The sequence below is a fragment of the Coregonus lavaretus genome (assembly GCF_964263955.1).
Source record: "Coregonus lavaretus genome assembly, contig: HAP1_SCAFFOLD_276, whole genome shotgun sequence".
In the NCBI taxonomy this organism is placed as follows: domain Eukaryota; kingdom Metazoa; phylum Chordata; class Actinopteri; order Salmoniformes; family Salmonidae; genus Coregonus; species Coregonus lavaretus.
This window is the reverse complement of record NW_028157844.1, coordinates 342440-368964: the sequence shown is the minus strand read 5'-3', so window position 1 is coordinate 368964 and position 26525 is coordinate 342440. Positions and strand designations below refer to the sequence as shown.

At 42.5% G+C, this 26525-nt stretch overlaps 2 protein-coding genes across 2 annotated transcripts; both read right to left on the bottom strand.

The window, feature by feature from the left end:
- Nucleotides 1-48: 48 nt before the first annotated feature.
- On the bottom strand, nt 49-18873 carry LOC311124825 (bMERB domain-containing protein 1-like). Its single transcript, XM_084198922.1, has 6 exons — nt 18583-18873; nt 10175-10295; nt 6381-6454; nt 3891-4005; nt 2718-2803; nt 49-2035 (listed from the first exon to the last, which is right to left on the bottom strand). Exons 1-6 carry the CDS (start codon nt 18668-18670, stop codon nt 1920-1922), a joined length of 600 nt encoding a protein of 199 aa, XP_084055048.1. The 5' UTR covers nt 18671-18873; the 3' UTR covers nt 49-1919.
- A 527-nt stretch (nt 18874-19400) lies between these two features.
- Nucleotides 19401-26485, bottom strand: LOC311124836 (mpv17-like protein). Its single transcript, XM_084198938.1, has 4 exons — nt 25878-26485; nt 25424-25494; nt 21150-21179; nt 19401-20913 (listed from the first exon to the last, which is right to left on the bottom strand). The coding sequence occupies exons 1-4, from the start codon at nt 26179-26181 to the stop codon at nt 20614-20616; spliced, it is 705 nt and encodes a 234-aa protein (XP_084055064.1). The 5' UTR covers nt 26182-26485; the 3' UTR covers nt 19401-20613.
- Between the last annotated feature and the right edge of the window lie 40 nt (nt 26486-26525).

Below are 26525 nucleotides of genomic sequence, written 5' to 3'. Positions count from 1 at the left end.
CGATCCCTTTTAAATTACTTGGAAAACCAATGAATGACTTAGTGAATTCCTGAAAGATGCCTTTTATTTAAACATATATGTACAGGTAGTTTCAGCTCATTTATGCATATTGTTCAATTTGGACATTAGGACCTTCATAAAGCATCACTAATATAGTACAGAACAAAGTTCAGGGATGGGTCTCTGTGTTTTCCTCAATTCTTTGCTTCTCTCAACCTCAGAAGCAAGGAGAGGACTTGAGGAATCAAGGTAAATACTTTAGAGATCTATCCAAAGGGAGGCATGGGGATAGAGGGATAGAATCTGAAGTGACCGAGGGATAGAATCTGAAGTAGAGGGTCACTTAGTTGAACGGGACTCTCTAATCTGCTACAAACATTAGATTCCAACAAACACTTTATTTTCCAGAATCTTATCGAAGGTATGTTTCGTAATAGAAATTCCTTAGACTCGAAGTATGACGCTAATTGTTTTCCTATCAATACTTCATTGTAATCATGAATAACATTGTAGTAATACCATGGTAATAACTGCCACTGTTTTGGTGAAGATTTGAATGACCGATTGTAAGGCAGACTTTACCTTAGCAACATAATTGCATGTATACTGGTTGGTTATTGATACATTAATATACATCATAGAAAAACAAAGTTAACTCAATCATGCGATTGTTGCAGCTTTCCAATGCAAATGGTATCATAGCAACTGTGTGTTCAGTAATACTGTTTATATAGGAAGTATACCTTTATGATAAAGGGATCAAAATGTACTGCAGTAAGTGTTTCATCATCTACAGTTCCAGTGCAAGCATCAGGGTTGGGTCAATTGATTTTAAAATCTGGTCATTTGGTAAGTAATTGACTGAATTGAAATGGAATTGACCCCACCCTGGTAAGCATACAGTCCTAAGTCTGAGAAAAGGTGTTCTAGTTGTTCCGTTAAAGGGTTGGAATGGAAGCATACAGTAAATACCCGTTATCAAAATGGCAACGTGAATAACAATTAAGTCATGATGTCATTTCCTGGTGAACAGAGAACCCTGGTATGATGCGTTGTTGGTTCGTTACGGAACGTTGTGCTTGTAAATCTGAGGAATATATGTGTTATGTCTTTTCATGGTGTTGTGGGAACAAGGTTACATTTATTAGATAGGTGACTCTTGGTGCCGCAGAGTCTGGATTCCAGTATGTCGAGGGAGGTTACTGTGGTTTATCTTAGAATGATTGATAGACATAATATACTGACTTGGGGTACAAGGTAATACCATCAAAGAAGGGAGTGTCCACTGATGGTTAACAGATGTTGTTGAAGAAACGTGTAACATGAAGTACATAAACTGAGAGATTTATTTTGTCTAGTAGTTGGGATGACAAGAGGCAAAGCACGTGCCTTTTGTTAGACGAACCCGGTACAGTATCTATTAAATACTTTGTATTAACTCTCCATATAATTGTTTAAGTATATTCTTGCATCCTGAATTACTTGACACCAGAGAAACTCATCATAACAATATGTCATTATTGATCTCTGAAGAACGTTTCAAGAGGGATGTAATGAGTCCCTTAATCAATATAAATTGGTGTATTTAAATGTCAATGTAGCTTATCTTGCTTGCTTACAATACCGTACAGGTCCCATATATTCAATTTCCAATTGCCTTTTAACATTATATAGTGCCACATATTTCATTTCCGTTATTCCATTTATTACTGTACATGTGGCCATGCCTGTCCATCCATCACCTCTATATGGGTGTCCATTTTGCACCAGGGTTCTCTGGGTCACAGGAAGTGATGTAACAATAGGTGATATGACACCAAGTGACCAGGTCAGGTGACAGATGTACAGCGTGACTGTGTTGTTGTTACTAAGGTGGTGTGTGACTGGGAGGGTGTACTCCAACTCCTCTGTAACCATGGTTACATGATACAACACTGGGTGGCTCCGCAGCAGTCCTTGATGATGGTGATGGACTTGGTAATGGATGGCTTGCCTGGCGGAGGATCAGGGACTTGTCTCTTGGGCTTCTGGGGATCTAGGGTAAGAGAGAGGGCATGGGTAAATCTGAGATGTCATAGGCACCCTAATCTCAACATAGTGCACTACTTTCTGCACTCCCAGCAGAGCCTCATAAAGGGGTGCACATTTGGACACGTTCTCTGTGGTTTTAGATGGAAATGAAAAAGGCACAACCATTTCGCTAAGGTTCCCATCTTTGCCTCTGTTTGAATGAAGTCCTGGTACACGCTTGATTAGACTAAATCAACACCATAACAACTAAGAGTCAGTTCTCTAATCGATATTCTAATAGGATTTGAATCAGCTGTTATCACACTAACTCCATTATGTGGCTTGTCAGTTATCCCTTATTGCCACTCGATTTATCTTTGTCTTGAACTAATGTGACAGAGCCAGTGTGCATGGTATCAAACTGTATGACAGTCAGGGTCACTCATGGTCTGTGACTCTGGACATGACAGAACTAATCTGCTTTATATTATATCCACATATCTTTACTGTATGTATGGTTTTAATATGTACTTGAGGGTTTTCATCAAGGCCACTCGCTCTGTGACTATGATTATGTTGTTGCATTGTCAAAAGGGTGAACCTGTAAGCATTTCATTGCACTGTGTATCATGGGTATATGACTCATAAACAAACTTGAGCTATTGATTGTGTACTAGTGTGTGGTTTGTATGAAGGCTAATACTCACTTTGGGCAGCTTCTCTGGCCAGCTTCTCCAGAGGCATCAGCTTCAGTCTCAGGAACTCAGCCATCTCCTTGTCCTCCTCCTGCTCCCTGTAGAGAGGATAGGGGTTAGAGTCAGTGGTTACAGACGCAGTCACCTCTAACTCAATGACAAAACGTCACATAGTCTGTAGAATACCACCATACCGTTCAGTTACAGTACCTACATACCAAAGCCATTGCCCCTAAACAGTTCTCACATTCCAGCCCTGTGTCCATACACCTATTCCATAAAGTGATTGACTATTTAGAGCACATAAAATCTCCATGCACATAACTTTGTTTCCAAGAATGTCTCGCAATCTGTCCGTGGCAGTTTTAATTCTCAATATCCTAAATACTCCATACATTCACTGAATGACACACTGTGATCTCATACCAGATCTGCTGTCTGTAAGTAATCTCCATGTCAAAGACAGGAGGACCAAGATAGCAGGCAGAGAGGATGGGGAGTAAGTGAGAGACCAAGGGGGACCAAGAGGCAGCCCAGGCAGAAGAGGAAGTGGAGATGATAGGGAGTTGAACTGTGGTCATTTGTCATCTCCCTCAGACTGTCTGGCAGTTAACCTTAATCTCTCCCCCTCCCTCAGACTGTCTGGCAGTTAACCTTAATCTCTCCCCCTCCCTCAGACTGTCTGGCAGTTAACCTTAACCTCTCCACCTCCCTCAGACTGTCTGGCAGTTAACCTTAACCTCTCCCTCTCCCTCAGACTGTCTGGCAGTTAGACCTTCATCTCTCCACCTCCCTCAGACTGTCTGGCAGTTAGACCTTCATCTCTCCACCTCCCTCAGACTGTCTGGCAGTTAGACCTTCATCTCTCCACCTCCCTCAGACTGTCTGGCAGTTAACCTTAATATCTCCACCTCCCTAAGACTGTCTGGCAGTTAACCTTAATATCTCCACCTCCCTCAGACTGTCTGGCAGTTAGATCTTTATCTCTCCACCTCCCTCAGACTGTCTGGCAGTTAGATCTTCATCTCTCCACCTCCCTCAGACTGTCTGGCAGTTAGATTTTCATCTCTCCACCTCCCTCAGACTGTCTGGCAGTTAACCTCTCCACCTCCCTTAGACTGTCTGGCAGTTAGACCTTCATCTCTCCACCTCCCTCCCTCCACCTCCCTCTGACCACAGTTCTACCTTAATCTCTCCACCTCTGCATCGTCCACTAGGAAATCCCTCTTCTGCACCAGTTTATGGATATTCAGGATCAACTCCTCCTCCCTCTGTCTCTGTTTCTTGGTCTTCTCTTTCTCTGGAGGAAAGAGAGAGGGAGGGGGATAGAGGGAGGGAGGTAGAGAGGGGGTTCGATTTTAAAGATGTATGTTTTATATCAAACTAAAAATTATATTTGTATCTTATATGAAATACATTTCTCAACTGATACAACATTTGTTAGATACTGAGCTACAGGGGAAGATGAAACTTCCTGGGAGGGCAGCAGTTGCTACCAAATAGTGATTCACATCACAAACAGTAGGGGGTCTATTCCATCTGTAAAGCTCAATTGATAGAAATGTAAAGGTAATGTCCGATTGAGCCGACATATGCAGCGATACCGTGAATGCAGTCTCCGCTAAAGAGGGACATTGTCTTTAAATTTCAATCACGCTGTAACGCTGAACTTCCGCGATGTGGATTGAATAGAGTCCTAGATCTTTATATTCTTAAATAGTCCTCCTCGTGTTTAATTCATGAGAACTAATCAGGAGACAAAATATGCAAATGCTGTTCGGTGATACAATGTCCTGTCTGAATGGGGGAATTTGCATAAGCAGTCGTATATTAATAGGGTGCATCTCAAATGTTACCCTATTCCCTACATAGGGCACTACTTTTGACCAGAGCCCAACGGGGCCATTTGCATAAGCAGTCGTATATTCATGAAGGATTTCGGCTTTATTCCCCTGACCTTCACACTCTGATAGACTGAGACACACACACACACATATACACTGCAATGGATGGAGAACAGTGTGCAGTGTTGTTGACAGTAGTAATAGAAGGTGGGAAAGCTAAGGCACCAGGCAGGAGAGGAGTGCAGTCTCTGCTCTTTCTCTCCCACCAGGATAGAACTGGATCCGTACAGCCATTCCCTGAACATACATACATGGTATATTATGACTCATAATGGTGTGAGGAATTTGATTTGATTTGGAATGTTTGTGTGCATGGCATTCTATATGTCAATGAATGTCATGCATAAAGTACTGGATTTAGCTTCTATGTAAGCAGTATGGCATCTGTACAGTATGTAGGCTTTATGTATGCTCTAATGAACAATTCATTCCATTGTTCTTGTTTGTTGCCATTCCAGATTATCACTAATACAGATCCAGTCACTCTGTCATCACAAGTATAAGGAGAAACTAGCCTGGTACCAGATCTGTTTGTGCTGTCTGGGACCAGGCTAGACAGCTAACTCTAGACTGTGACGTTGTAGAGTTGTAGTGGCTATTTGACTCCATAATCTGCTGTCAGCCTTTGCCACAAATAGACTTAACATCGTTTGTGGGGGACAAATAAATGAAGTAGTATTCGTTGAAATAATTTCTGTCCACAGTCCCAGGAAATGGACCATTGGCTCATATAGCCATTACGGTTAGCTGTGTGTGTGTGTGTGTGGCCATTATGACTGTGTGTGTGCCTACTCTACACTACCTGAGGGGAAGAAACTCCCCACCTCATAACTCTCCCATGTTCCTGAGAGTTACAATCAATTGTGCAGCTACTTTACCGCAGTGAACCTACCCACAAATCACCTCACCAGGAAGTGGGATGTAGCAGCTGGTAGCTGCATATGGTAGCAGTTTTTCTCCTCTACCATATTTCTGGGTCTATACTCACTACAGCAGGGGTGTCCAACTCATTCCATGGAGGGCCTAGTGTCTGCTGTTTTTTTCCTTTCAATTAAGACCGAGACAACTATGTGAGGGGAGTTCCTTACTAATTAGTGACCTTAATTCATCAATCAAGTCCAAGGGAGGAGCGAAAACCTGCAGACACTCGGCCCTCCGTGGAATGAGTTTGACACGTGCTCTACAGCATGCATAAGCAATTTGGCTAAGGGTACATTGAGGATAAATCCTGATATGCTTGTTCTATTTCCTAGAGGGATAGACAGTACGGCTCATTTCTCTCTGTTATGTTGCAGGGGAGGGCGGTGAAGGGGATTTCTTGTGATGTCTGTGTTGGCTCTAGTTATATGATACATTTTTCTCTCTGTTGCCAGCTATGATATGACAGGAGAGTGCAGCCAGTGGAGGTGATGTCTGTGTTGCCGTTAGTTACATGGATATATGGTAATATAAACTGGGTGGTTCGAGCCCTGAATGCTGATTGGCTGACAGCCGTAACCAGTTTATAATAGCAATAAGGCACCTTGGGGGTTTGTGGTATATGGCCAATATACCACGGCTAAGGGCTGTATCCAGGCACTCCGTGTTGCGTCGCGCATAAGAACAGCCCATAGCCGTGGTATATTGGCTATATACCACACCTCCTCGGGCCTTATTGCTTAAATATATACCTCTGATATTTGGTAAATTTTTCTGCCTGTTACTGGATAGGAAAGCGGTGGACAGTGGAACTGTTGTGATTGTGATGAATGTATTTGTTGCTGTTAGTTACCTGGTACAGTTACCACCTTCCTCAGCTCCTGTTTCAGACTCATGATGTCTTTGCAGAGCTGGATGTCGTCCGCCCTGGAAAAGACAACAACATTTATTCCAGTTAGGAAGGGTAAAGCACAGTGTGACTCTATGGCCCTGTTCCATTTTGGTTCCTCCAAGTAACCTGGCTATTGGAGGCCTATTGACATAATTTGCATTCATCTAGTTCTTTCAGATCTGTGAGCTAGGGGAAAGGGGATAGAATTTGAAAAGATATGGGGCCCGCTATCCACTCTATCTATGCCCTACTATATATCAATGCGGCCCAGTACATAATAAACACAAGGAACACTGTGCAGTCATACTGACAGATATCTTATAAAAATAGTGTTTTACAGAAACATAAAAGATAAAGCAAACATCCACATATAAAAGCTATAGAGGGAAATATATAAAGCCGTCTTTCTATTACAGTAAAAGACAAAGTTACAACCCCCCTTAGGGATGAGTGTGGGCAGATGGGAAGCGTTGAATGAATCACTCCTCTACTGGTCCTGAAGACCCACCCTGAGGACCCTACTGGTCCCTCTCTATCATATCATCCCCTTCTCTTCTCCTCCTCTTCCTCCGTCTCTCCTTCTCTCTCTTCTCCTCCCCTTCCTCCATCTCTCCTCTCTCTTTCCTCCCCTTCCTCCGTCTCTCCTTCTCTCTTCTCCTCCCCTTCCTCCGTCTCTCCTTCTCTCTCTTCTCCTCCGTCTCTCCTTCTCTCTCTTCTCCTCCGTCTCTCCTTCTCTCTCTTCTCCTCCGTCTCTCCTTCTCTCTCTTCTCCTCCGTCTCTCCTTCTCTCTCTTTCCTCCCCTTCCTCCGTCTCTCCTTCTCTCTCTTCTCCTCCCCTTCCTCCGTCTCTCCTTCTCTTTCTTCTCCTCCGTCTCTCCTTCTCTCTCTTCTCCTCCGTCTCTCCTTCTCTCTCTTCTCCTCCCCTTCCTCCGTCTCTCCTTCTCTCTCTTCTCCTCCCCTTCCTCCGTCTCTCCTTCTCTCTCTTTTCTCTCCTTCCCATCATCCCTCCATCCTTCCATCTCTCCTCCCCTCCATCTTTCACTCTTTCTCTCTTTCCTCTCTCAATTGCTACATCCCTCTCGCTCTTCTCTGCCCCCGCCCGCCCGCCCCCTCCCATTCATCTCTCTCCTCCTCTCCTCCCCTCCTCTCCCTCCATCCATCCCTCCCTCTCTCTCTCTGCAGCGCTGTGACAGCTACCAGGGATTTAAGTCTCTCTGCTGTAAATCACAGACTGATGACTCATCCACCGGCTCCCAACACCTCTCCCGCCTCCTCCCTCCATCTCTCTCTCCTCCCCCTCTTTCTCCCTGTTCCTCAGCCTCTCCCTCCCTCCCTCCCTCCCTCCCTCCCTCCCTCCCTCCCTCCCTCCCTCCTCCCCCTCTCCCTGTTTCTCTCCCTGTTCCTCCTTAACCTCCCTCCCTCCCTCCCTTCATCTCTCTCCTCCCCCTCTCTGCCTCCTCTGCTCTCTCCCTGTCCCTCTTCTTCATCTCCCTCTCCTCCTCCTCTTCCTCCATCCCTCTCCCTGCTATCATCCCCACCTCCCTTCATCTCTCTCCTCCTCCTCCTCTAGTTCCCTCTGTCTCCCCTGTTCCTCTTCTTCAGCCTCTTCTCCCTCTGCTCTTTCGACACCCTGTCCCTGTAATTTTCACCCACTCACTTGTTCCTGTCTCTCAACCTCAACATCTTTTTCTCTCCTCCTCACTATCCCCTATTTGCCTTGTGTTGTTTACCCACTCACTAGACCCCAACGGTGCTTTCCAGCAGGCTTTGCACTCCATCTGCTACAGACTGTGTGTGTGTGTGTGTGTGTGTCTGAGTCACACATAGCTGGAGGTATTGGTATCACTGTTCACTGATGAAGCCATCTAAGCTAATGAAGCCACACGTCCCACCGATCTCTTTCCAGTTTCTATTGATTGTACTTGCCATCACACAAAAAAATATCTCACTGTATATTTTCTCAATGTTTAGAACTCAATAGCGACACAATATGATGGACCAAGATTCCCTGAATATCAAGCATCAACTTCTGATCACCTGGTCACCTGACCCCGTGATGAGACCAATAAGGTCACCAACGACCTGCTGATGGCGGCTGATGCAGGCTCCCCCTGTCTCCTGATCCTCCTGTACATGAGAGCAGTGTTTCACACTGTCGACCACCCCATCCTCCTGGAACGCCTCCGGGACACCATCGGACTGTCTGGATCAGCTCTGAGCTGGTTCCACTCCTACCTCTCAGACAGGACTGAGTATGAGTTTTTCAGTGTCCCACAAGGATCTGTTCTTGGACCCATCCTGTTTGTCTTGTACATGCTCCCCCTCGGTCGTGTCATCAGCCGGCATGGAATCTCATTGCCCTGCTATGCTGATGACACCCAGCTGTATGTAAAAGCTTCCCCATGTCCCTCTGATGCATGTGCCCATCTGAACACCTGCCGTGAGGAGATAAGGGCATGAATGAAGCAAAACTTCCTTCAACTGAACAGCATCGAAACTGAGGCCCTACTTCCAGGTCCAGCACTCACCAATAACACACCTCACCATTGCAGGACAGAACACTCCTCTCTCCCCCTCGGTTTCCAATCTGTGTGTAAAGCTCCCTGACCTTTGACAGCCACATACAACGACTGTGTAAAGCGTCATTCTATCACCTCAAGAACATTGCCAAACTCAGTCCCACTCTCACTCAGTCTGACGCAGGGAAGCTCGTCCATGCCATTATCTCCTCAAGGCTGGACTACTGCAACACACTCTTCATCAGGATCCCTGGCAGGAGTCTCCAGAAGCTCCACTACATCCAGAACAACGCTGCCAGGATCCTGATGAGAGTGCGGAAACACCCTCACATCATCCCCCATTCTGGCATCTCTGCACTTGGTGTATTGATACACCATCCAACGTGTAATTAATAATTTCACCATGCTCAAAGGGATATTTAATGTCTGCTTTTTAATTTTTTACCCATCTACCAATAGGTGCCATTCTTTGCGAGGCATTTGAAAACCTCCCTGGTCTTTATGGTTGAATCTGTGTTTGAAATTCAACTGCTCGACTGAGGGACCTTACAGATAATTGTATGTGTGGGGTACAGAGATGAGGTAGTCATTCAAAAATCATGTTAAACACTATTATTGCACACAGAGTGAGTCCATGCAACTTATTATGTGACTTGTTTTACTGCTGAACGTATGCAGGCTTGGCATAACAAAGGGCCTGAATACTCATTGACACATTTAAGCTTTTCACTTTTTCTTAATTTGACATTATGGGGGTATTGTGTGCAGGCGATTGACAAAAAAATCGAAATTTACTATATTTTAAATTCAGGCTGTAACACAACAAAATGTGGAAAGAGTCAAGGGGTGTGAATACTTTCTGACGGCACTGTAATAGCATAGATGTCATTGCCAGCCTGCTCCATGCTAAAGCAGAAACACAATCTAGTTAACTAATTCTTCACAGTGTCAGAAATAAGGCTTTATTACATCTACATCAGGGTAATATCATTATCATCAGGATATACAGTATAAACTTATTAGGCTTATCTGTATGGGTGTCATTCTTTTTAAGGGGCCCAAAAGTCTACATGCTCTCTTTACTGTCCATAATACATTGACCCACTCTTGGAAGAAAATGGAAATTCTATCTATTCCAACGAGCTTCTATATGATTAAAATCCAACACGTCTTCGCATTAAAGCCGCAGTTTGTAATTATTTAATCGTGGTGTTGATGGTCTCTGTACAGTACTCACATAAAGCGCAGTTCAGACTCCCTCCTCACCAGCACCTCCCTGAGACGCTGGATGCGAGCCATCTCCACTTCAATCTCATCTGGAGACATGATGCTCTCTGCCATGGACACATCTGACTGACCTGGAGAGAGAGAGAGGGAACTTTGTGTTTTAACACTAGTGTGAGTTACATCATTCTAACACATCGAGAGAGAGAGAGAGAGAGAAGGCTGGTCATTTCCTTTCTGTTTTAAATATTTTAATAGATAATTCATAAAATACCAACACAATACCAACTTCTGGACTTCAGAACCGAAGGGCCTATTCTGTTGTTGCCACCATCAAAGAGTCTGAAGAGGAGCCCTATGCCCTCCATCCTCTGACTTAAAGAACAGTACATGGAATCGTTAAATGGAGTAAAGATATAATAAATAACACGAGGCAGAATCCCAATGGACTTGGTCCTGCCAAGTGTTTCTGCATTACTGCCTAGCCTTGCATATTATTGTCCTCCCTTTATCCAGTACAATACCCAAGGCTTGTTTGGCAGCTTTATTTTACAGTAAAACAACACTACTCCCTGCTCCATCCAACGTCCTAATTATGAATGTGACGCTCGAGTAAGTCCAGGGACAAGATACGCATAGTACATTATCTGAAATGTAAATGACACTAGGAATTTCTCTCTTGACTAAATGAAAAGCATGGTGTTGCTTTTGAGCTGTCTTTTTCATGTCTTGTCTTCAAAGCAAAAAACCTTACTCACTCACACGCTGTCAAAGTGCTTCTTGGTAAACCTAGACAAGTCCAGATGATAGTAACGGTATGTGTCATTTTGTCTCACAGTACCCACCTAAAATGAATAGAAGGTTCTGGTAAAATGTCTGATGACTAAGAAAGAAGTAGCTGACACCTTAAATTCGATGCCAGAGGCTCATGCACCCTGGTGTGATGCTCGTTGAATCGAGAACATAAAATGACATAATCGAAGGAGTCATTGACTCTGAGTATTAGTGAGGCTTTGGAAGGGCTGAAGGCTTGAGGTCTTGAAGGCAGTGGTTGTATCCCAAATGGCACCCTATTCCCTATATAGTGCACTACTTTTGACCAGAGCCCTATTGGTCCTGGTCAAAAGTAGTGCACTACATAGGGAATAGAAAGCCATTTGGGACTCAAACAGTGAGAAGGGCCTCAAGCCAAAGAGATGAGAGAAATTCGATACTGGTACTGACATAGATCAATGACCTGGAGTAACTCTTCACCAATTGGACTAATCCACCCTGAACCGGGGCCAATGACCTCACCAAGCCACCTATTCAACCAATAGCAATCAAAGACTGGACACAGCAACACAGTGCAGCCAATAGAAACGCAAACTGAGGGAATAATAAACGCATATTGCTAGTCACTAATGCAGTGTTCAAGTGCTATCAGAGTTATCGGGAGCTCCTACAGTGAGGGAAAAAGGTATTTGATCCCCTGCTGATTTCGTACGTTTGCCCACTGACAAAGAAATGATCAGTCTATAATTTTCAGTCCTTCACGGCGTAGTGTGTTACCAATTGTTTTCTTGGTGACTATGGTCCCAGCTGCCTTGAGATCATTGACAAGATCCTCCCGTGTAGTTCTGGGCTGATTCCTCACCGTTCTCATGATCATTGCAACTCCACGAGGTGAGATCTTGCATGGAGCCCCAGGCCGAGGGAGATTGACAGTTATTTTGTGTTTCTTCCATTTGCGAATAATCGCACCAACTGTTGTCACCTTCTCACCAAGCTGCTTGGCGATGGTCTTGTAGCCCATTCCAGCCTTGTGTAGGTCTACAATCTTGTCCCTGACATCCTTGGAGAGCTCTTTGGTCTTGGCCATGGTGGAGAGTTTGGAATCTGATTGATTGATTGCTTCTGTGGACAGGTGTCTTTTATACAGGTAACAAACTGAGATTAGGAGCACTCCCTTTAAGAGTGTGCTCCTAATCTCAGCTCGTTACCTGTATAAAAGACACCTGGGAGCCAGAAATCTTTCTGATTGAGAGGGGGTCAAATACTTATTTCCCTCATTAAAATGCAAATCAATTTAAAACATTTTTGACATGCGTTTTTCTGGATTTTGTTGTTGTTATTCTGTCTCTCACTGTTCAAATAAACCTACCATTAAAATGATAGACTGATCATTTCTTTGTCAGTGGGCAAACGTACAACATCAGCAGGGGATCAAATACTTTTTTCCCTCACTGTAGCTCCTAGTGGGAAATTTCACTTTAATAACCCTCCAAGTCGGAATTACAAGTAGGAAACTTGGAGAAAATGTTGTTACCCGAGTTGCTGAGTTGCGACGTTTCACCACGACCTTTCACCTTTTCAAACAAAAGATGACAACACATCTGTTTTTGACAATTACAACCTTATCAATATGGAGAATGTAGATAGTTTCACCATATTGTCAATGTTAAACAAGCTAAGTAACTTTATTATTAGCAATGTTATCTAGCTTATCAAGCTAGCTAAAATCTTATTGGTTAAAGAATTGTTCCAACTTCAAAAGCACTTCAACACAATCATGTCAGACTTACGACTTCCCATTTCCCATTTTCCACGAGCATGTGAAGCCAGCATAAGCAACTGAATGATCATTGCAATCCCAATGTGAACCCAACTGAACACACTACTAACAATAATCCTAGGCTTCTCCAATGTGTAGCCTATGTCAGCACAAAAGCAAACTGGGGGCGATTAATAAACGCATATTGCAGTCAATAGCACAAGCAACGGAACAATCATCACACTCCCATTGTCAGCAAGAGTGCATAGGTCACAGGAGGCTGCTGAGGGGAGGATGGCTCATAATAATGGCCGGAACGGCGCAAATTTGGAATGGCATCAAACATCTGGAAACCATGTGTTTGATGTATTTGTTACCATTCCACTAATTCTGCTCCAGTCATTACCACGAGCCTGTTCTCCCCAATTAAGGTGCCACCAACTTCCTGTGGCCTAGGCTTAGGGGGCAACCTCCAATCCTCTAATTTCAAACCTTGGACATCCATTGTAAACTATAGCTTCCCATCCCCCACTAGGCAGGACGTAAATATTTCATTCAGGGTTAGAAGGACGTACTGTACAGTACTGCTGGGAGACAGTACAGTACTGCTTCCAGACAGATTTCCCCGATGGAGACAGACAGGCTACGAGGCCAGAGAGGTGATCTGACTGTTCTGTGACTCCTCAACCAACTACTGGTAACGTTATCCATCCAGAAACCTTTACAAGGTGCTAATGTGGAGGGAGGACTCTTAAAGACAGTCGACAAAAAGGAAGTAGTGGTGTTCCAAATCTTGGTAATAAAGAACAAAAAACGATGTCACCTCATTTCAAATCAAATCAAATCAATGTGTATTTGCCACATGCGCCGAATACAACAGGTGTAGACCTTACAGTGAAATGCTTACTTACAAGACCTTAACCAACAATGAGTTTTAAGAAAAACAAGTGTTAAGTAAAAAATAGATAAGTAAATAACAAATAAAATAAATAATTAATGAAATAACAGTAGGGAGGCTATATACAGGGGGTACCGGTACAGAGTCAGTGTGCGGGGGCACCGGTTAGTCGAGGTAATTGAGGTAATATGTACATGTGGGTAGAGTTAAAGTGACCTTCTATTGTTTTCTTTGGCTGGATGAGATTTTGACATTCATTTGAGTGACTGTTTTTGTCTAAGGCAAATGTAACAAGAATCGAAATTGCATCCTGTGACTGTTCATAGCTGATGAGATTCAATGCTTAGCTTGACGTCGAGTCCTTGAATAAAAAGTAGCGACCTGATGTTTTCCCTGCTGTTGTAACCGCAGCATGAAAACATTGCTGATACCAACACAGTTGTAGCTGCAGTCTATAACGCAGTGTGGTAAACTGTGGGGGATTTATACCAAGTGGTTTCTCTCTCTCTCTTCCTCTACCCCTCACTGCTCTCTCTATCTTTCTCTCTCTCTCTCTCTCTCTCACTTTCTCTTCCTCTCTCTCTCTCTCCCCTCCTCTCTCTACCTCTCTCTTTACCCTCTCCTCTTTCTCTCCCCCTCTCTCCTCTCTTTCTACCTCACACAAAGACACACACACTCACTCACACGCGCACGCGCGCACGCACGCACACACGCGAACACACACACACAATTTGCTGCTGACTGTCAATAGGACCGAGCCACACAAAGTCCTGACTGGCCCATTATGATGGCAGAGAACCAGGTCTGTAATGACTAACACACAAAGGATCTAAACTGCCTACTGCTCTTAGCTAAGGAAGTTATCTTAACGCAGTACATACTCAGTCAGCACACACTCCCACACTCAGTGGTCCACATTCAGCCACCAGCAGGATTAGAGAGTGTGAGGAGGAAGATATTACTCATGGGGGTCTCCAACTACACTCCTGGCTACATGGCAAATGTTAAGTATGGAAGACTGAGGCTCTGTTCCAATATCCACAGCTCCATACCAATTAGTATGAAGCAATGTATTGGGCATGCATTCTTCGTGGTATGCTAGTGTGGGCACCACGGAAGGCAAAATGGCATTGAAAGACAAAGTAAGAATAATGCTAAACCTACTACAGGAAAACAGACACAGTATGGCCTACAGACAGAACTGTATCGAAAAGACAAAGACAAAACAATAAGGGATGGATTCAATCCGTATCGCTGAAGTATCGTGGAATATCCGCCTTATAGCTCCAATGAAATTTAAAGGCAATATTCCCGCGTTCGTGGTAAACACAGCATATGTTGGCTCAATCGGAAATTACCTTTACATTTTAATATGGATCGTCCGTGATACGTATTGAATCCAGCTCTAAATCTATACAGTAACAGCAACATTTGTTCCTCCCCAGTCCCCACAGTCACTATTAGAAGAAATACCAGGCTCCCCTATCAAAGTAGCTTCACTGTCATCACTGGCAGAGCCAAGCCAGTTATTAACACAATGTAATCACACTAATTGCATTAAAACAAACTGCCTAATCAATACCCTGAACATCTGTTTATCAATCAACTGATCAGCATAATGAGAGCCTTGATAGAACAAGTCGGAGGAGGAGGAGGAGGGTGGACACAGATGTCTGCTTGATGAGGGGAAGCAGATCTGTGATGTGGATATAATCTGCGTAGGAGCCACTTCAGGGTTATGTTCATTAGGGCATACAATGGAAATTTTTTAAAAACTTTTTGTAATGGAAACCGAAAATGAGATTTTCTTATTGGGCAGTCTGGTAGTCCCTCCCTGTTTCAGTCTGCTTTCCTCCTAATGAACAGGGCCCAGAAGTACTACGTTAATTATAATGTTCCCCACTGTGTTTTAGTATCCAGCTATGCGACTCCCAACACAGATGGAAGTTGAAAGTTGGAACACACAAGGAGGAACCAGGGAAGGGGGGTGTATAGGTGTGTGTGTGTGTGTGTGTGTGTGTGTGTGTGTGTGTGTGTGTGTGTGTGTGTGTGTGTGTGTGTGTGTGTGTGTGTGTGTGTGTGTGTGTGTGTGTGTGTGTGTGTGTGTGTGTGTGTGTGTGTGTGTGTGTGTGTGTGTGTGTGTGTGTGTGTATGTACTGGATGGGGAAGGAGAATGGGGAATGAGAGTCTATCTCTAAAAATAGCTGCAGCCTTCTTCTATTCATATTCAAGAGCTGAAGAATTCATCTCAGACTTTCTGCACCCCACTCTCCTCTCTTCTTCACTCCTGTTCTAACTCAATGGAATTAATGAAGAGGACACAAATAATATATTATTCCATCAAGATCCAACGGGACGATTTCTGTTGAAAGATTGATTCAGGCTGTTATGGTCAAATAGGACAGGAAGACATTATGAGCATCTGAATGCAGACAAACAGTCATAATTGGAGTTAGGCCTGGACAGATGTCACACAGACAGCGCTACACAAAATAGACAGAAAAACATACCTACCAGTATAAATCAAGTGAATATTGAACTTGAACTTGAACCCCATAGGTGTGTGAGGGTGACTCATGACAGGATTCTCTGCTGTGGATCTCTGGTTACATAAAGCACACAATATGACCTCTTTGTTATGACTCTGTCATCCCTGACCTCTGACCTCTCACCTCTGACCTCTGTTTACCCTCCATGACCCTCTTTATTTCTGTATTAGTAGACATACACTACCGGTCAAAAGTTTTAGAACACCTACTCATTCAAGGGTTTTTCTTTATTTTTTTACTATTTTCTACATTGTAGAATAATAGTGAAGACATCAAAACTATGAAATATATTTGTTTAACACAAAAAAACTGTTAAACAAATCAAAATATATTTTATATTTGAGATTCTTCAAATAGCCTTGATGACAGCTTTGCACACTCTTGGCATTCTCTCAACCAGCTTCATGAGGTAGTCACCTGGAATGCATTTCAATTAACAGGTGTGCCTTGTTTAAAGTTAATTTGTGGGATTTCTTTCCTTCTTAATGTGTTTGACCAATCAGTTGTGTTGTGACAAGGGGGGGGGGGGGGGGGGGGGGTATACAGAAGATAGCCCTATTTGGTAAAAGACCAAGTCCATATTATGGCAAGAACAGCTCAAATAAACAAAGAGAAACGACAGTCCATCATTACTTTAAGACATGAAGGTCAGTCAATACGGAACATTTCAAAAACTTTGAACGTTTCTTTAAGTGCAGTCGCAAAAACCATCAAGCGCTATGATGAATCTGGCTCTCATGAGGACCGCCACAGGAATGGAAGACCCAGAGTTACCTCTGGTACAGAGGTAAGTTCATTAGAGTTATCAGCCTCAGAAATTGCAGTGCAAATAAATGCTTCACAGAGTTCAAGTAACAGACACATCTCAACATCAACTGTTCAGAGGAGACTGTGTGAATCAGGCCTTCATGGTCGAATTGCTGCAAAGAAACCACTACTAAAGGACACCAATAAGAAGAAGAGACTTGCTTGGGCCAACAAACACGAGCAACGGACATTAGACCGGTGGAAATTTGTCCTTTGGTCTGGAGTCCAAATTGGAGATTTTTGGTTCCAACCCCCGTGTCTTTGTGAGACGCGGTGTGGGTGAACGGATGATCTCCACATGTGTATTTCCCACCGTAAAGCATGGAGGAGGAGGTGTTATGGTGTGGGGGTGCTTTGCTGGTGACACTGTCTGTGATTTATTTAGAATTCAAGGCACACATAACCAGCATGGCTACCACAGCATTCTGCAGCGATACGCCATCCCATCTGGTTTGGGCTTAGTGGGACTATCATTTGTTTTTCAACAGGACAATGACCCAACACACCTCCAGGCTGTGTAAGGGCTATTTGACCAAGAAGGAGAGTGATGGAGTGCTGTATCAGATGACCTGGCCTCCACAATCCGCCGACCTCAACCAAATTGAGATGGTTTGGGATGAGTCGGACCGCAGAGTGAAGGAAAGGCAGCCAACAAGTGCTCAGCATATGTGGGAACTCCTTCAAGACTGTTGGAAAAACATTCCAGGTGAAGCTGGTTGAGAGAATGTTCTAAAACTTTTGACCGGTAGTGTATATCATACTGTTCGGATGACAGCTTCATGGCACTAGCCTAGCCTACCCATAACATCACAAATAGATGAAGAACAATGACCATGGCACATCATATAAACAACATTATTGAAACACTTATCTTAAAAATGTGTCTTCCTTTCGAAAGACCTCTCATAATGCATTGATATCTATCTTGCTGATAGAAAAAGGATGAAAACGAGGAGGATGAAAATCTCTTGCCAGTTTGTTTATATCATCTTCCTTGCTGGTATCAGTGCTGGTGATGCTGGTATTGACTCACACACTCACAGCCCAGCAGGTAGGCTTCTAGCCTGTTCTACTGTGCTGCATCCATCGACTGGAAGGGGTGCAGTTCAATCCATTAGGTCCAAGACCCAGTCAGACAACTTTGGAATGTACAGTCAGCTGAAAGCAAAGAGCTGGGAGCATTTCAGTGCTTCTTAGGCGTTATGGAAATAGGCTAGTAGATATAGGGCATTACATACATGTATACATTTCGGGGCTCCTCACCTATGTGCTATTGTAATATATACTGTTAATACAGTGGGTAAGCTACTGTAAATGGAAACTGGTTTATGTCATATGCTTCTGAGAAAGATCTTCTCAAATATTAATGTTATGGTTATTATCAGTGAATAACTGGTCAAATGCACCTCCAAAATACATTGAAAGCAAAGCACATGCATGGAGATGTATCCAGTCTATTTTCTAGGCAATTGGAATGACATTTACAAAACAATAAAGATGCACGAACCCATTGAAATTGATGGGTGTTGTTTTGCAACGCAACATCCCCTATTTGAAACCACATGCTTTATTCTGCACAGAGCAATAACCATTATAACCGGCGAAAACGTTACTTTGCAATGAATGACGCTCACCTTTGTCTTTTGTCCATTCCGTTTCTGATACAGCGCCGTAGCTCTTCAATGAGCGCTCGGTATCAGAAATTGATTTCTTCAATTCCATAGCTAGAATCGATGTATGATACACTATGACTTTAATGGGTTGTGGAAAGGTGTGTAAAAACCTATATAAAAATCCTGTAGCGCGTCTGTTTTCCTTTCAGGATAAATCAGTTTCGCCCGATTTGAAGGCACCACCGACCTGAGACTTTCAGCATCTTTCTTTAAGCTTACAAATTCCTTGACGTGTGGTACACAGATGGATGCAGCGCGCATGCGCATTGCGAACCGCAGAAGGGGAGAAAAACGACACCGAGGTTGCGTTGAAATATTTTTAAAATACAAAGCTGGAAATCGACATTTTCTATACATTTCTACTAGTTTTCCATCAAATTATTTATTAGAATAATTTTTTAGCAATAGCAGTTTTTTCAATGAAGATGTCAGTAGGCCTAGGTTTATGTGCTGAACATGTGGAGCAGGATTACATTTATAGAAAAATGTTTCGCTAATACAGTATCACTCTCGAAATAGCAAGTCCTTCAAACGAGTGGATGTCAAATAATTTGAGATACTCTAGGGCTATGCATTGAAGCTGAGTAGGCAGAGTAGGTGGTACCCTGTTAGGGGTCTGTTCAATATGGCTCTGACGTGATGACTCATTTCAAGGCTGTTGAACCTTTAGGATGTTGCTATGTTGATGCACATGATTGGGCCAATAATCAGTTTCACTTGGACGTTTTTGATGTGTAAAATATATGTATTAAGAGATTAATTAAAACAGAGAATAGACCGGCATTGATGTTGTCTTTATTTTAATTTACAATAATAAATATATTTAATCTGAGGCAAGGTTAGTCTCACAATAGACTTGGATTGATGTGCACCAATAGGCCTACATTCGAAATATTTAGTAAAATATCATATTAATCGTATTACAATGTATAACAATTGTGTACTAGTAGAAAGACAGATGTTTATAGATTGATCCCACAGATAAAAACAATTGAATATAGCCCTATAGTACCTAATGCTGTGCTAAACATTATGTACTAGTTGGATCATGTACAGACATGATAGGAAATATAATATATATCATGAAAACAGCAATAGTTTCAGCGTTCTCCACATAATATCTAATGTAATCCCAGTTATTAAGACATACAGTACAGACACAGATGTCTGCTTGGGGAAGCAGATGTCTGAGGGGAAGCAGATCTGTGATGTCAATATCATCTGTGTAGGAGCCACTTCAGGGTTATGTTCGGTAGGACATGCAACAGAAAATGTTTTCAAACATTTTGTAACGGATGATCATTTCAAGCAAAAATCTATATTGGGCATTGATTACCAAATATTGTAAATAGTATTAACATATGTATCTATTACTATAGATTTGATAAATTATTAATGTTGTCAGCAATATGTGATGATGAGAGATAGGAAATATTACAAACAAATAAATAACAAGATTAGTCTATCACTATGATTCAATGCTCATTGGAAATGCATACTCTTCTTTCAGACCTCAGAGATAAGAGCAGAAAATGTAAAATAGCCTACAGAGTATAACACACTGAGTGTACAAGTTGTTTGTCAAGAGGGGGACAGAGAGAGGTGAGAGAGAGAGAGAGAGAAAGGGGGGGAGATCAAAATAGGTACAGTAGTACAAGCACTTCTATGTTCAAATATGGTTTGTTCAAGAATGCTGGATCCAATGGTTGTCAATAACAGTTCAATAAATACAAAGCCCCTTTGTATAGCAATACGTTACACCCTGCCAATATCTTGTGCAGTAGCATAGCACATTGGAATTGAACTTTTCAAGATGAGAACATTTTGAGGTATAAGATTCATAAATAGATGGAATTCTTATCTGAAGATTCTATAGAACCAGAATCTACCAGAGATTCATTTTGAGTCAGTGCTTGTCTGTGGTCCCTTCTCTTGGCTAGGTGTTGTGTCAGTTTATGCGCCCTTGTTCAAACTAGCCTCCACCTCCTTTGTTCATGCTTGGTTGTCCTGCTTAACAGTGGGTGTTCGTGTCTCCTCTTTGGGGCTTGGGCTGTCCTGTTTGGGTCCTTCTGTGTCCAGTTTGGGCCCTGTCTGGTCCAGTTTGGGCCCTGGTTTCTCCGCTTCAGGCTCTGTCGTCGTGCCCTGTTTTGGAGTAAACATCCATGCGAGGGCGGCGGTGGCCGTGCCGTCCCCACTCTGACGTGAGAAACACAGAAAGGTGGCCCAGACGAAGGCACAGCACCCTGTGAAGGTGGTCCGCATGTACAGTGGCACCAGGGAAAAGTTCAGGAACTAGGAGAGGGGGAAGGAAGAGATAAGAGGAGAGGAGAGGAGGAAGACTGGGAGGTAGGTGAGGGAGTAAAGTCTTGTTCATTGGACATATGTAAATGTTTATGGGATACAGTAAATATATCGTGAAACCATAATGATTGACATTGTTCAAGTTAGTAGTACTGGGTGGATAGGATGTGCATTGTTCAAGGCTTTCGTATACACTAAGATATTATTATACAAAGACAGTCATTTACCTGCATGAATGGCCAGAACATGAGTCCAGTCTGCAAGAGAAAAGCATATCAACCATTACAAGATTAGACTTTGTCCACATTTTTAGACAGCCCAAAGTAAATAGAAAGTAAATAGACTCGTAAGACCTCCAACACACTGATAGCCTACATTTGAACTGATACGACCTTTCACCAATGATTTTCAGACTGTCTGTCTGGGGCTTGACTTCAAAAATACATCAAGAGAGGCTTCTTAGTTGATTAGTCAGCATTGAGGCCTAGTCTAATTTCCATCCATAGTAGTCTGGCCAAGCAATACTATGTCTACTGAAACTTGAGGATGGGAAAGTATCATATACACTGAGTGTACAAAGCATTAGGAACACCTGCTCTTTCCATGACATAGACTGACCAGGTGAATCCAGGTGAGAGCTATGATCCCTTATTGATGTCACTTGTTAAATCCACATCAATTAGTGTACATGAAGGGGAGGAGACAGGTTAAATAAGGTTTTTAAGCCTTGAGACAATTGAGACATGGATTGTGTATGTGTGCCATTCAGAGGGTGAATGGGCAAGACTAAAGATTTAAGTGCCTTTGAACGGGGTATGGTAGTAGGTGCCAGGCGCACTGGTTTGTGTCAAGAACTGCAACGCTGCTGGGTTTTTCACACTCAACAGTTTCCCATGTGTATCAAGAATGGTCCACCACCATCCCTGTGGAGCGCTTTCGACACCTTATAGAGTCCATGCCCGAGGAATTGAGGCTGTTCTGAGGGCACCCAGTTCAATGTAACAGCAATAGGTTTAGGCTACTACATGATACTCTAATTTTCCCTATACCCATCATGAGGTTGCTACAACCTAGCCTATGAATGAAAGTTTACAAAGTAGGTGCACACAGGTCGAGAGACAAATTTGAGGCGACAGACAGTGACACATGAACAGACAGTGACATTCAATACCGCCTTGCACACTCTTGCCTGCATCTAGCTGATATATGGTGTAATCATTAGTCCAACAGTTGCAAACGAGAGTTTCTATTGGACAAATTCAGGTATGTTTATCCCCGTTTTGTTACGTTTGCTTCCGTTTAATAATTTTTTTTCAACAGAATCAGCAGAAAGAATACACCCCTGATCACGCATAAACACAGTTCACTTTCATAGCAGCCACGTTGTATTCCTTCTATGCACTCTCCTCCTCTCACCTTGTCCCTTTACTTGTGGACTTCAATGCACAACACATCAGCTGTATGTGACCAGGCGAAAAAACCTTTCCAAGCCAAACCGCTGCACACAGCCTACATCGTTGTCACCATATCAGCTAAAGTAACATCATAGTCAGCATAGCTAATAAAACTAATGCGTTAGTAAACCCGCTACAATCATGCAGTAATGTTAGTGTACAGTCAGTAAGCAGTTACACCGGCGGGCCCCGGTGGAAATACATTTGTATACCAAAAGCTTACCTTGACTTGGAAGAGTTCCAGTGTTGTGTTGGATAGTCATAGCCAGCTAGCTAACATAGCATCTCTCTGTTTGAGCAGGGTGTTTCAGTAGGCTAAACTAGCTAGCTGCATTTGCTAGCTAAGTAAGTGAAGAAAAAAAATGACAATCTCTCTCTCTATTTCTCTCTTGCTCTTCTCTCTCTTTGAGTCAACTACTCACCACATTTATACACTGCAGTGCTAGCTGGCTGTAGCTTATGCTTTCAGTACTAGATTAATTATCTGATCCTTTGAATGGGTGGACAACATGTCAGTTCATGCTGCAAGAGCTCTGATAGGCTGGAGGACATCCTCCGGAAGTTGTCATAATTACTGTGTAAGTATATGGAAGGGGGTGAGAACCATGAGCCTCCTAAGTTTTGTATTGAAGTAAATGTACCCAGATGAGGACGGAAGCTAGCTGTCCTCCGGCTACACCATGGTGCTACCCTACAGAGTGCTGTTGAGGCTACTGTAGACCTTCTTTGCAAAATAGTGTGTTTTAATCAATTGTTTGGTGACATGTGATTATATTCAGTATAGTTTTATCTAAAAATGATAACTTTTTAAATGTTTTAAATTTTAGTTTTTATGAAATTCACTGAGGAGGATGGTTCTCCCCTTCCTCTTCTGAGGAGCCTCCACTGGACTATATGCGAGTGAAAATCTGACGGCCGCCCTAACCCGCAAATATAGAAAATGTGTTTTAGGCTACAGTCAAAGACGGCGGAACAATTTTTTGACAGCTTGTGCAAGATTTTTTTGTTGCCTGCTTTAGATATGTTTCTGCTTATAATTTTCGACATTTTGGTAAGCTATTTGTTAGTCAACTTGTCTATAATTAGATACATGCAGCTTCTCTTCTATGTTGCCCTAGAAGACTAAATAAACCCTTGCTCACCAGAATGTCATATACCGATAGAATGAATGCTTAAATCTAGTTGACAACAGTAAAGTTTTCTCGGTCATCTTCTTTTGCGGAGCAAAGATGTTAAGGGACCGGGGAGAAAACACAATAACTCAACAACAACAAAAATAGGAAAGATTTTCTGTGCAAAATGTCCAAATGAGATCAGTTTGACCGGTTGTAAGGAAATAGAAAGCTGTGAAAACGACCCAATATGTTTCTGATAAGATTTCAGTTGGGCTTGCATATTTTATGTGGTTGAAATACTAATCCAGAGCGATTTAAAGGAGCAATTAGGGTTAAGTGCTTTGCTCAAGGGCACATCGACAGATTTTTCACCTAGTCAGCTCGGGAATTAGAACCAGCGACCTTTCGATTACTGGCACAACGCTCTTAACCGCTAAGCTACTTGAAAGTACTACTGAAGTAGTTTTTTGGGGTATCTGTACTTTACTTTACTATTTATATTATTGACTACTTTTACTTTACTACATTCCTAAAGGAGGTCCTCTGTAGCTCAGCTGGTAGAGCACGGCGCTTGTAACGCCAAGGTAGTGGGTTCGATCCCCGGGACCACCCATACACAAAAAAATGTATGCACGCATGACTGTAAGTCGCTTTGGATAAAAGCGTCTGCTAAATGGCATATTATTATTATTATTATTATTTATTATTATTTATTATTATTATTATTATTATTATTATTATTATTATTATTATTATTATTATTATTATTATAAAGAAAATAATGTACTTTTTACTCCATACATTTTCCTTGACACCCAAAAGTACTCGTTACATTTTGAATGCTTAGCAAGACAGGAAAATTTTCCAATTCACGCACTTATCAATAGAACATCCCTGGTCATCCCTACTGCCTCTGATCTGGCGGACTCACTAAACACACATGCTTAGTTTGTAAATGATGTTGGAATGTTGGAGTGTGCCTCTGGCTATCCGTAAATTAAAAAAATAAGAAAATGGTGCCATCTGGTTTGCTTATTATAAGGAATTTGAAATGATTTATACTTTTACTTTTGATACTTAAGTATATTTTAGTAATTACATGTACATGTATATTTTAAACCAAATACTTTTAGACTTTTACTCAAGTATAACTTTACTGGGTGACTTTTACTTTTACTTGAGTCATTTTCTATTAAGGTAGCTTTACTTTTACTCAAGTATGACAATTGGGTACTTTTTCCACCACTGGAGGTAATAGACCTACAGTCAGTGTCCAGATTTCAGTTTCCATTAAACCCATCTGAACAGTAGGCTACAGTCCCCTTCAACTTCCCTATTTAAAGTCCCCTTCTTGTGACTATCGAATTTGTATAGCGCCTCACAATCATCACACTTAACATAGCTATCATCCTCTTTTACCACTTCAACAAATGTTTCCCAAACATTACTTTTCTGGCCCTCCCTTCTCTTTATTTTCAACTCACCATTTCGCAGCTTTTCTCTTAATGAACTAAACTCCGACATTGTCCTTTTTGCCTCGGTGTATTGACATTAACTTTTTCTACCCGTTCCCAAAATAATTTGGCGATTGGCTGTAGGCTATTTGGCGCGTCCTAAAGTTTAGGCTTACGCACTAATGCCAGATAGCCAACAATAACGAAAGAAAAATCTCAATGTAAACTATAGATATAAATTGCAAAAGAATGATACATTTATGGATTTTTTAAGGTATTGTTTTCTCTTTATTCAACCTGCCCGCCACCCACAATATTTAATGGCCATAAACCCGTCCGCGGGGACTGCAGGTTATGGGTCAACCTGCGCATCACTACTGAGTAATGGCATGGTTTTTTCCTAACCACTTGACTGACCTGACCAGAAAAACAGGACCCAATGGCATGATTGGAGTTTCTCTTCAGACTATAGACTCACCTTATATGTATTCAGGAACTTCTCCCTCCAGTCCTGGAAAATGTCCTCTTTGCCCTCCAAGAAACTCACCCCTAGGGAAAACACAACTCAGTGTGTTTAGTCAAATATATGTTAGCCTACATTTAGAGACAACCATTGACTTGAATGGCTACTTTACTTGGTTGAAACCAACATTTGTAGGATTTAACTATCCGTAATGTCATATATGGAGCTCACATCTGTTCAAGTCTTTCACGTGACCTCAGTTAGGTCTACATACAGACAGATAGAGTGAGCTTTGCGAATAGATTATCAATTAATACAGAATGAACAGTTTAAGGTCCAATTGTTACATATTCACAGAAAGGGCCTAGAACACGTGCTGGAAGTTAATAATTAACTGTCAATAAGATATCACAGAGACTAGCTATGCGGAATTGTTTGTCAATGAGTGTTCTCGAGCTTTCTGACTGACCTGTGTAGAATACACTAGTGGCCAAAGGAGCGGCTGTGGTCTGGTCCAAGAAAAGTTTACGCACAACCATCCTGACCGAATTCCCGGGAAATCTGCGCTCCAAAACCCGCATCCAGAAGAAGTTAAAGTTGCCGTGGAAACTGAAAGCGACCACCGCCACATTGCGTGTGTGCCTCCAGTCCATTTCTTCATTGCGCGAGAACGACTGGTGAACGAAATCCCCACCGGCGAACAGGCAACCGTAGAGGGTTACGTTGGTAAGCCACGGAAACCTTTTGACGTGTTTTATGAATGCCTTTCTCATGTTGTCGACATCAGAACACAGAACCTTGAATAGAATATGACAAATGGAACGAGGTCGATGTCAAGCAGTCGATGGATGGGGTCTTCGCCGTCTTCTGTCTGAAAAGCCCATTTTGGTATCATCTCTCACTCACACATAGGCCTATCACATTTTCCAATGTAACAGACATTTCAATTCAGTTCTATTTTCACAAAATATCAACGAATTTGACTAAATAAGCCTAGCGTTTATTAACGTAAATCAAATACATAATACTCGCGGTGAAACCAGCAGAGAGGGTTCGTGCGTAAATCCGAAACGTCAAGTACCGTACTGAATTCTGCGTAAAATGGGTACGCCCCCCC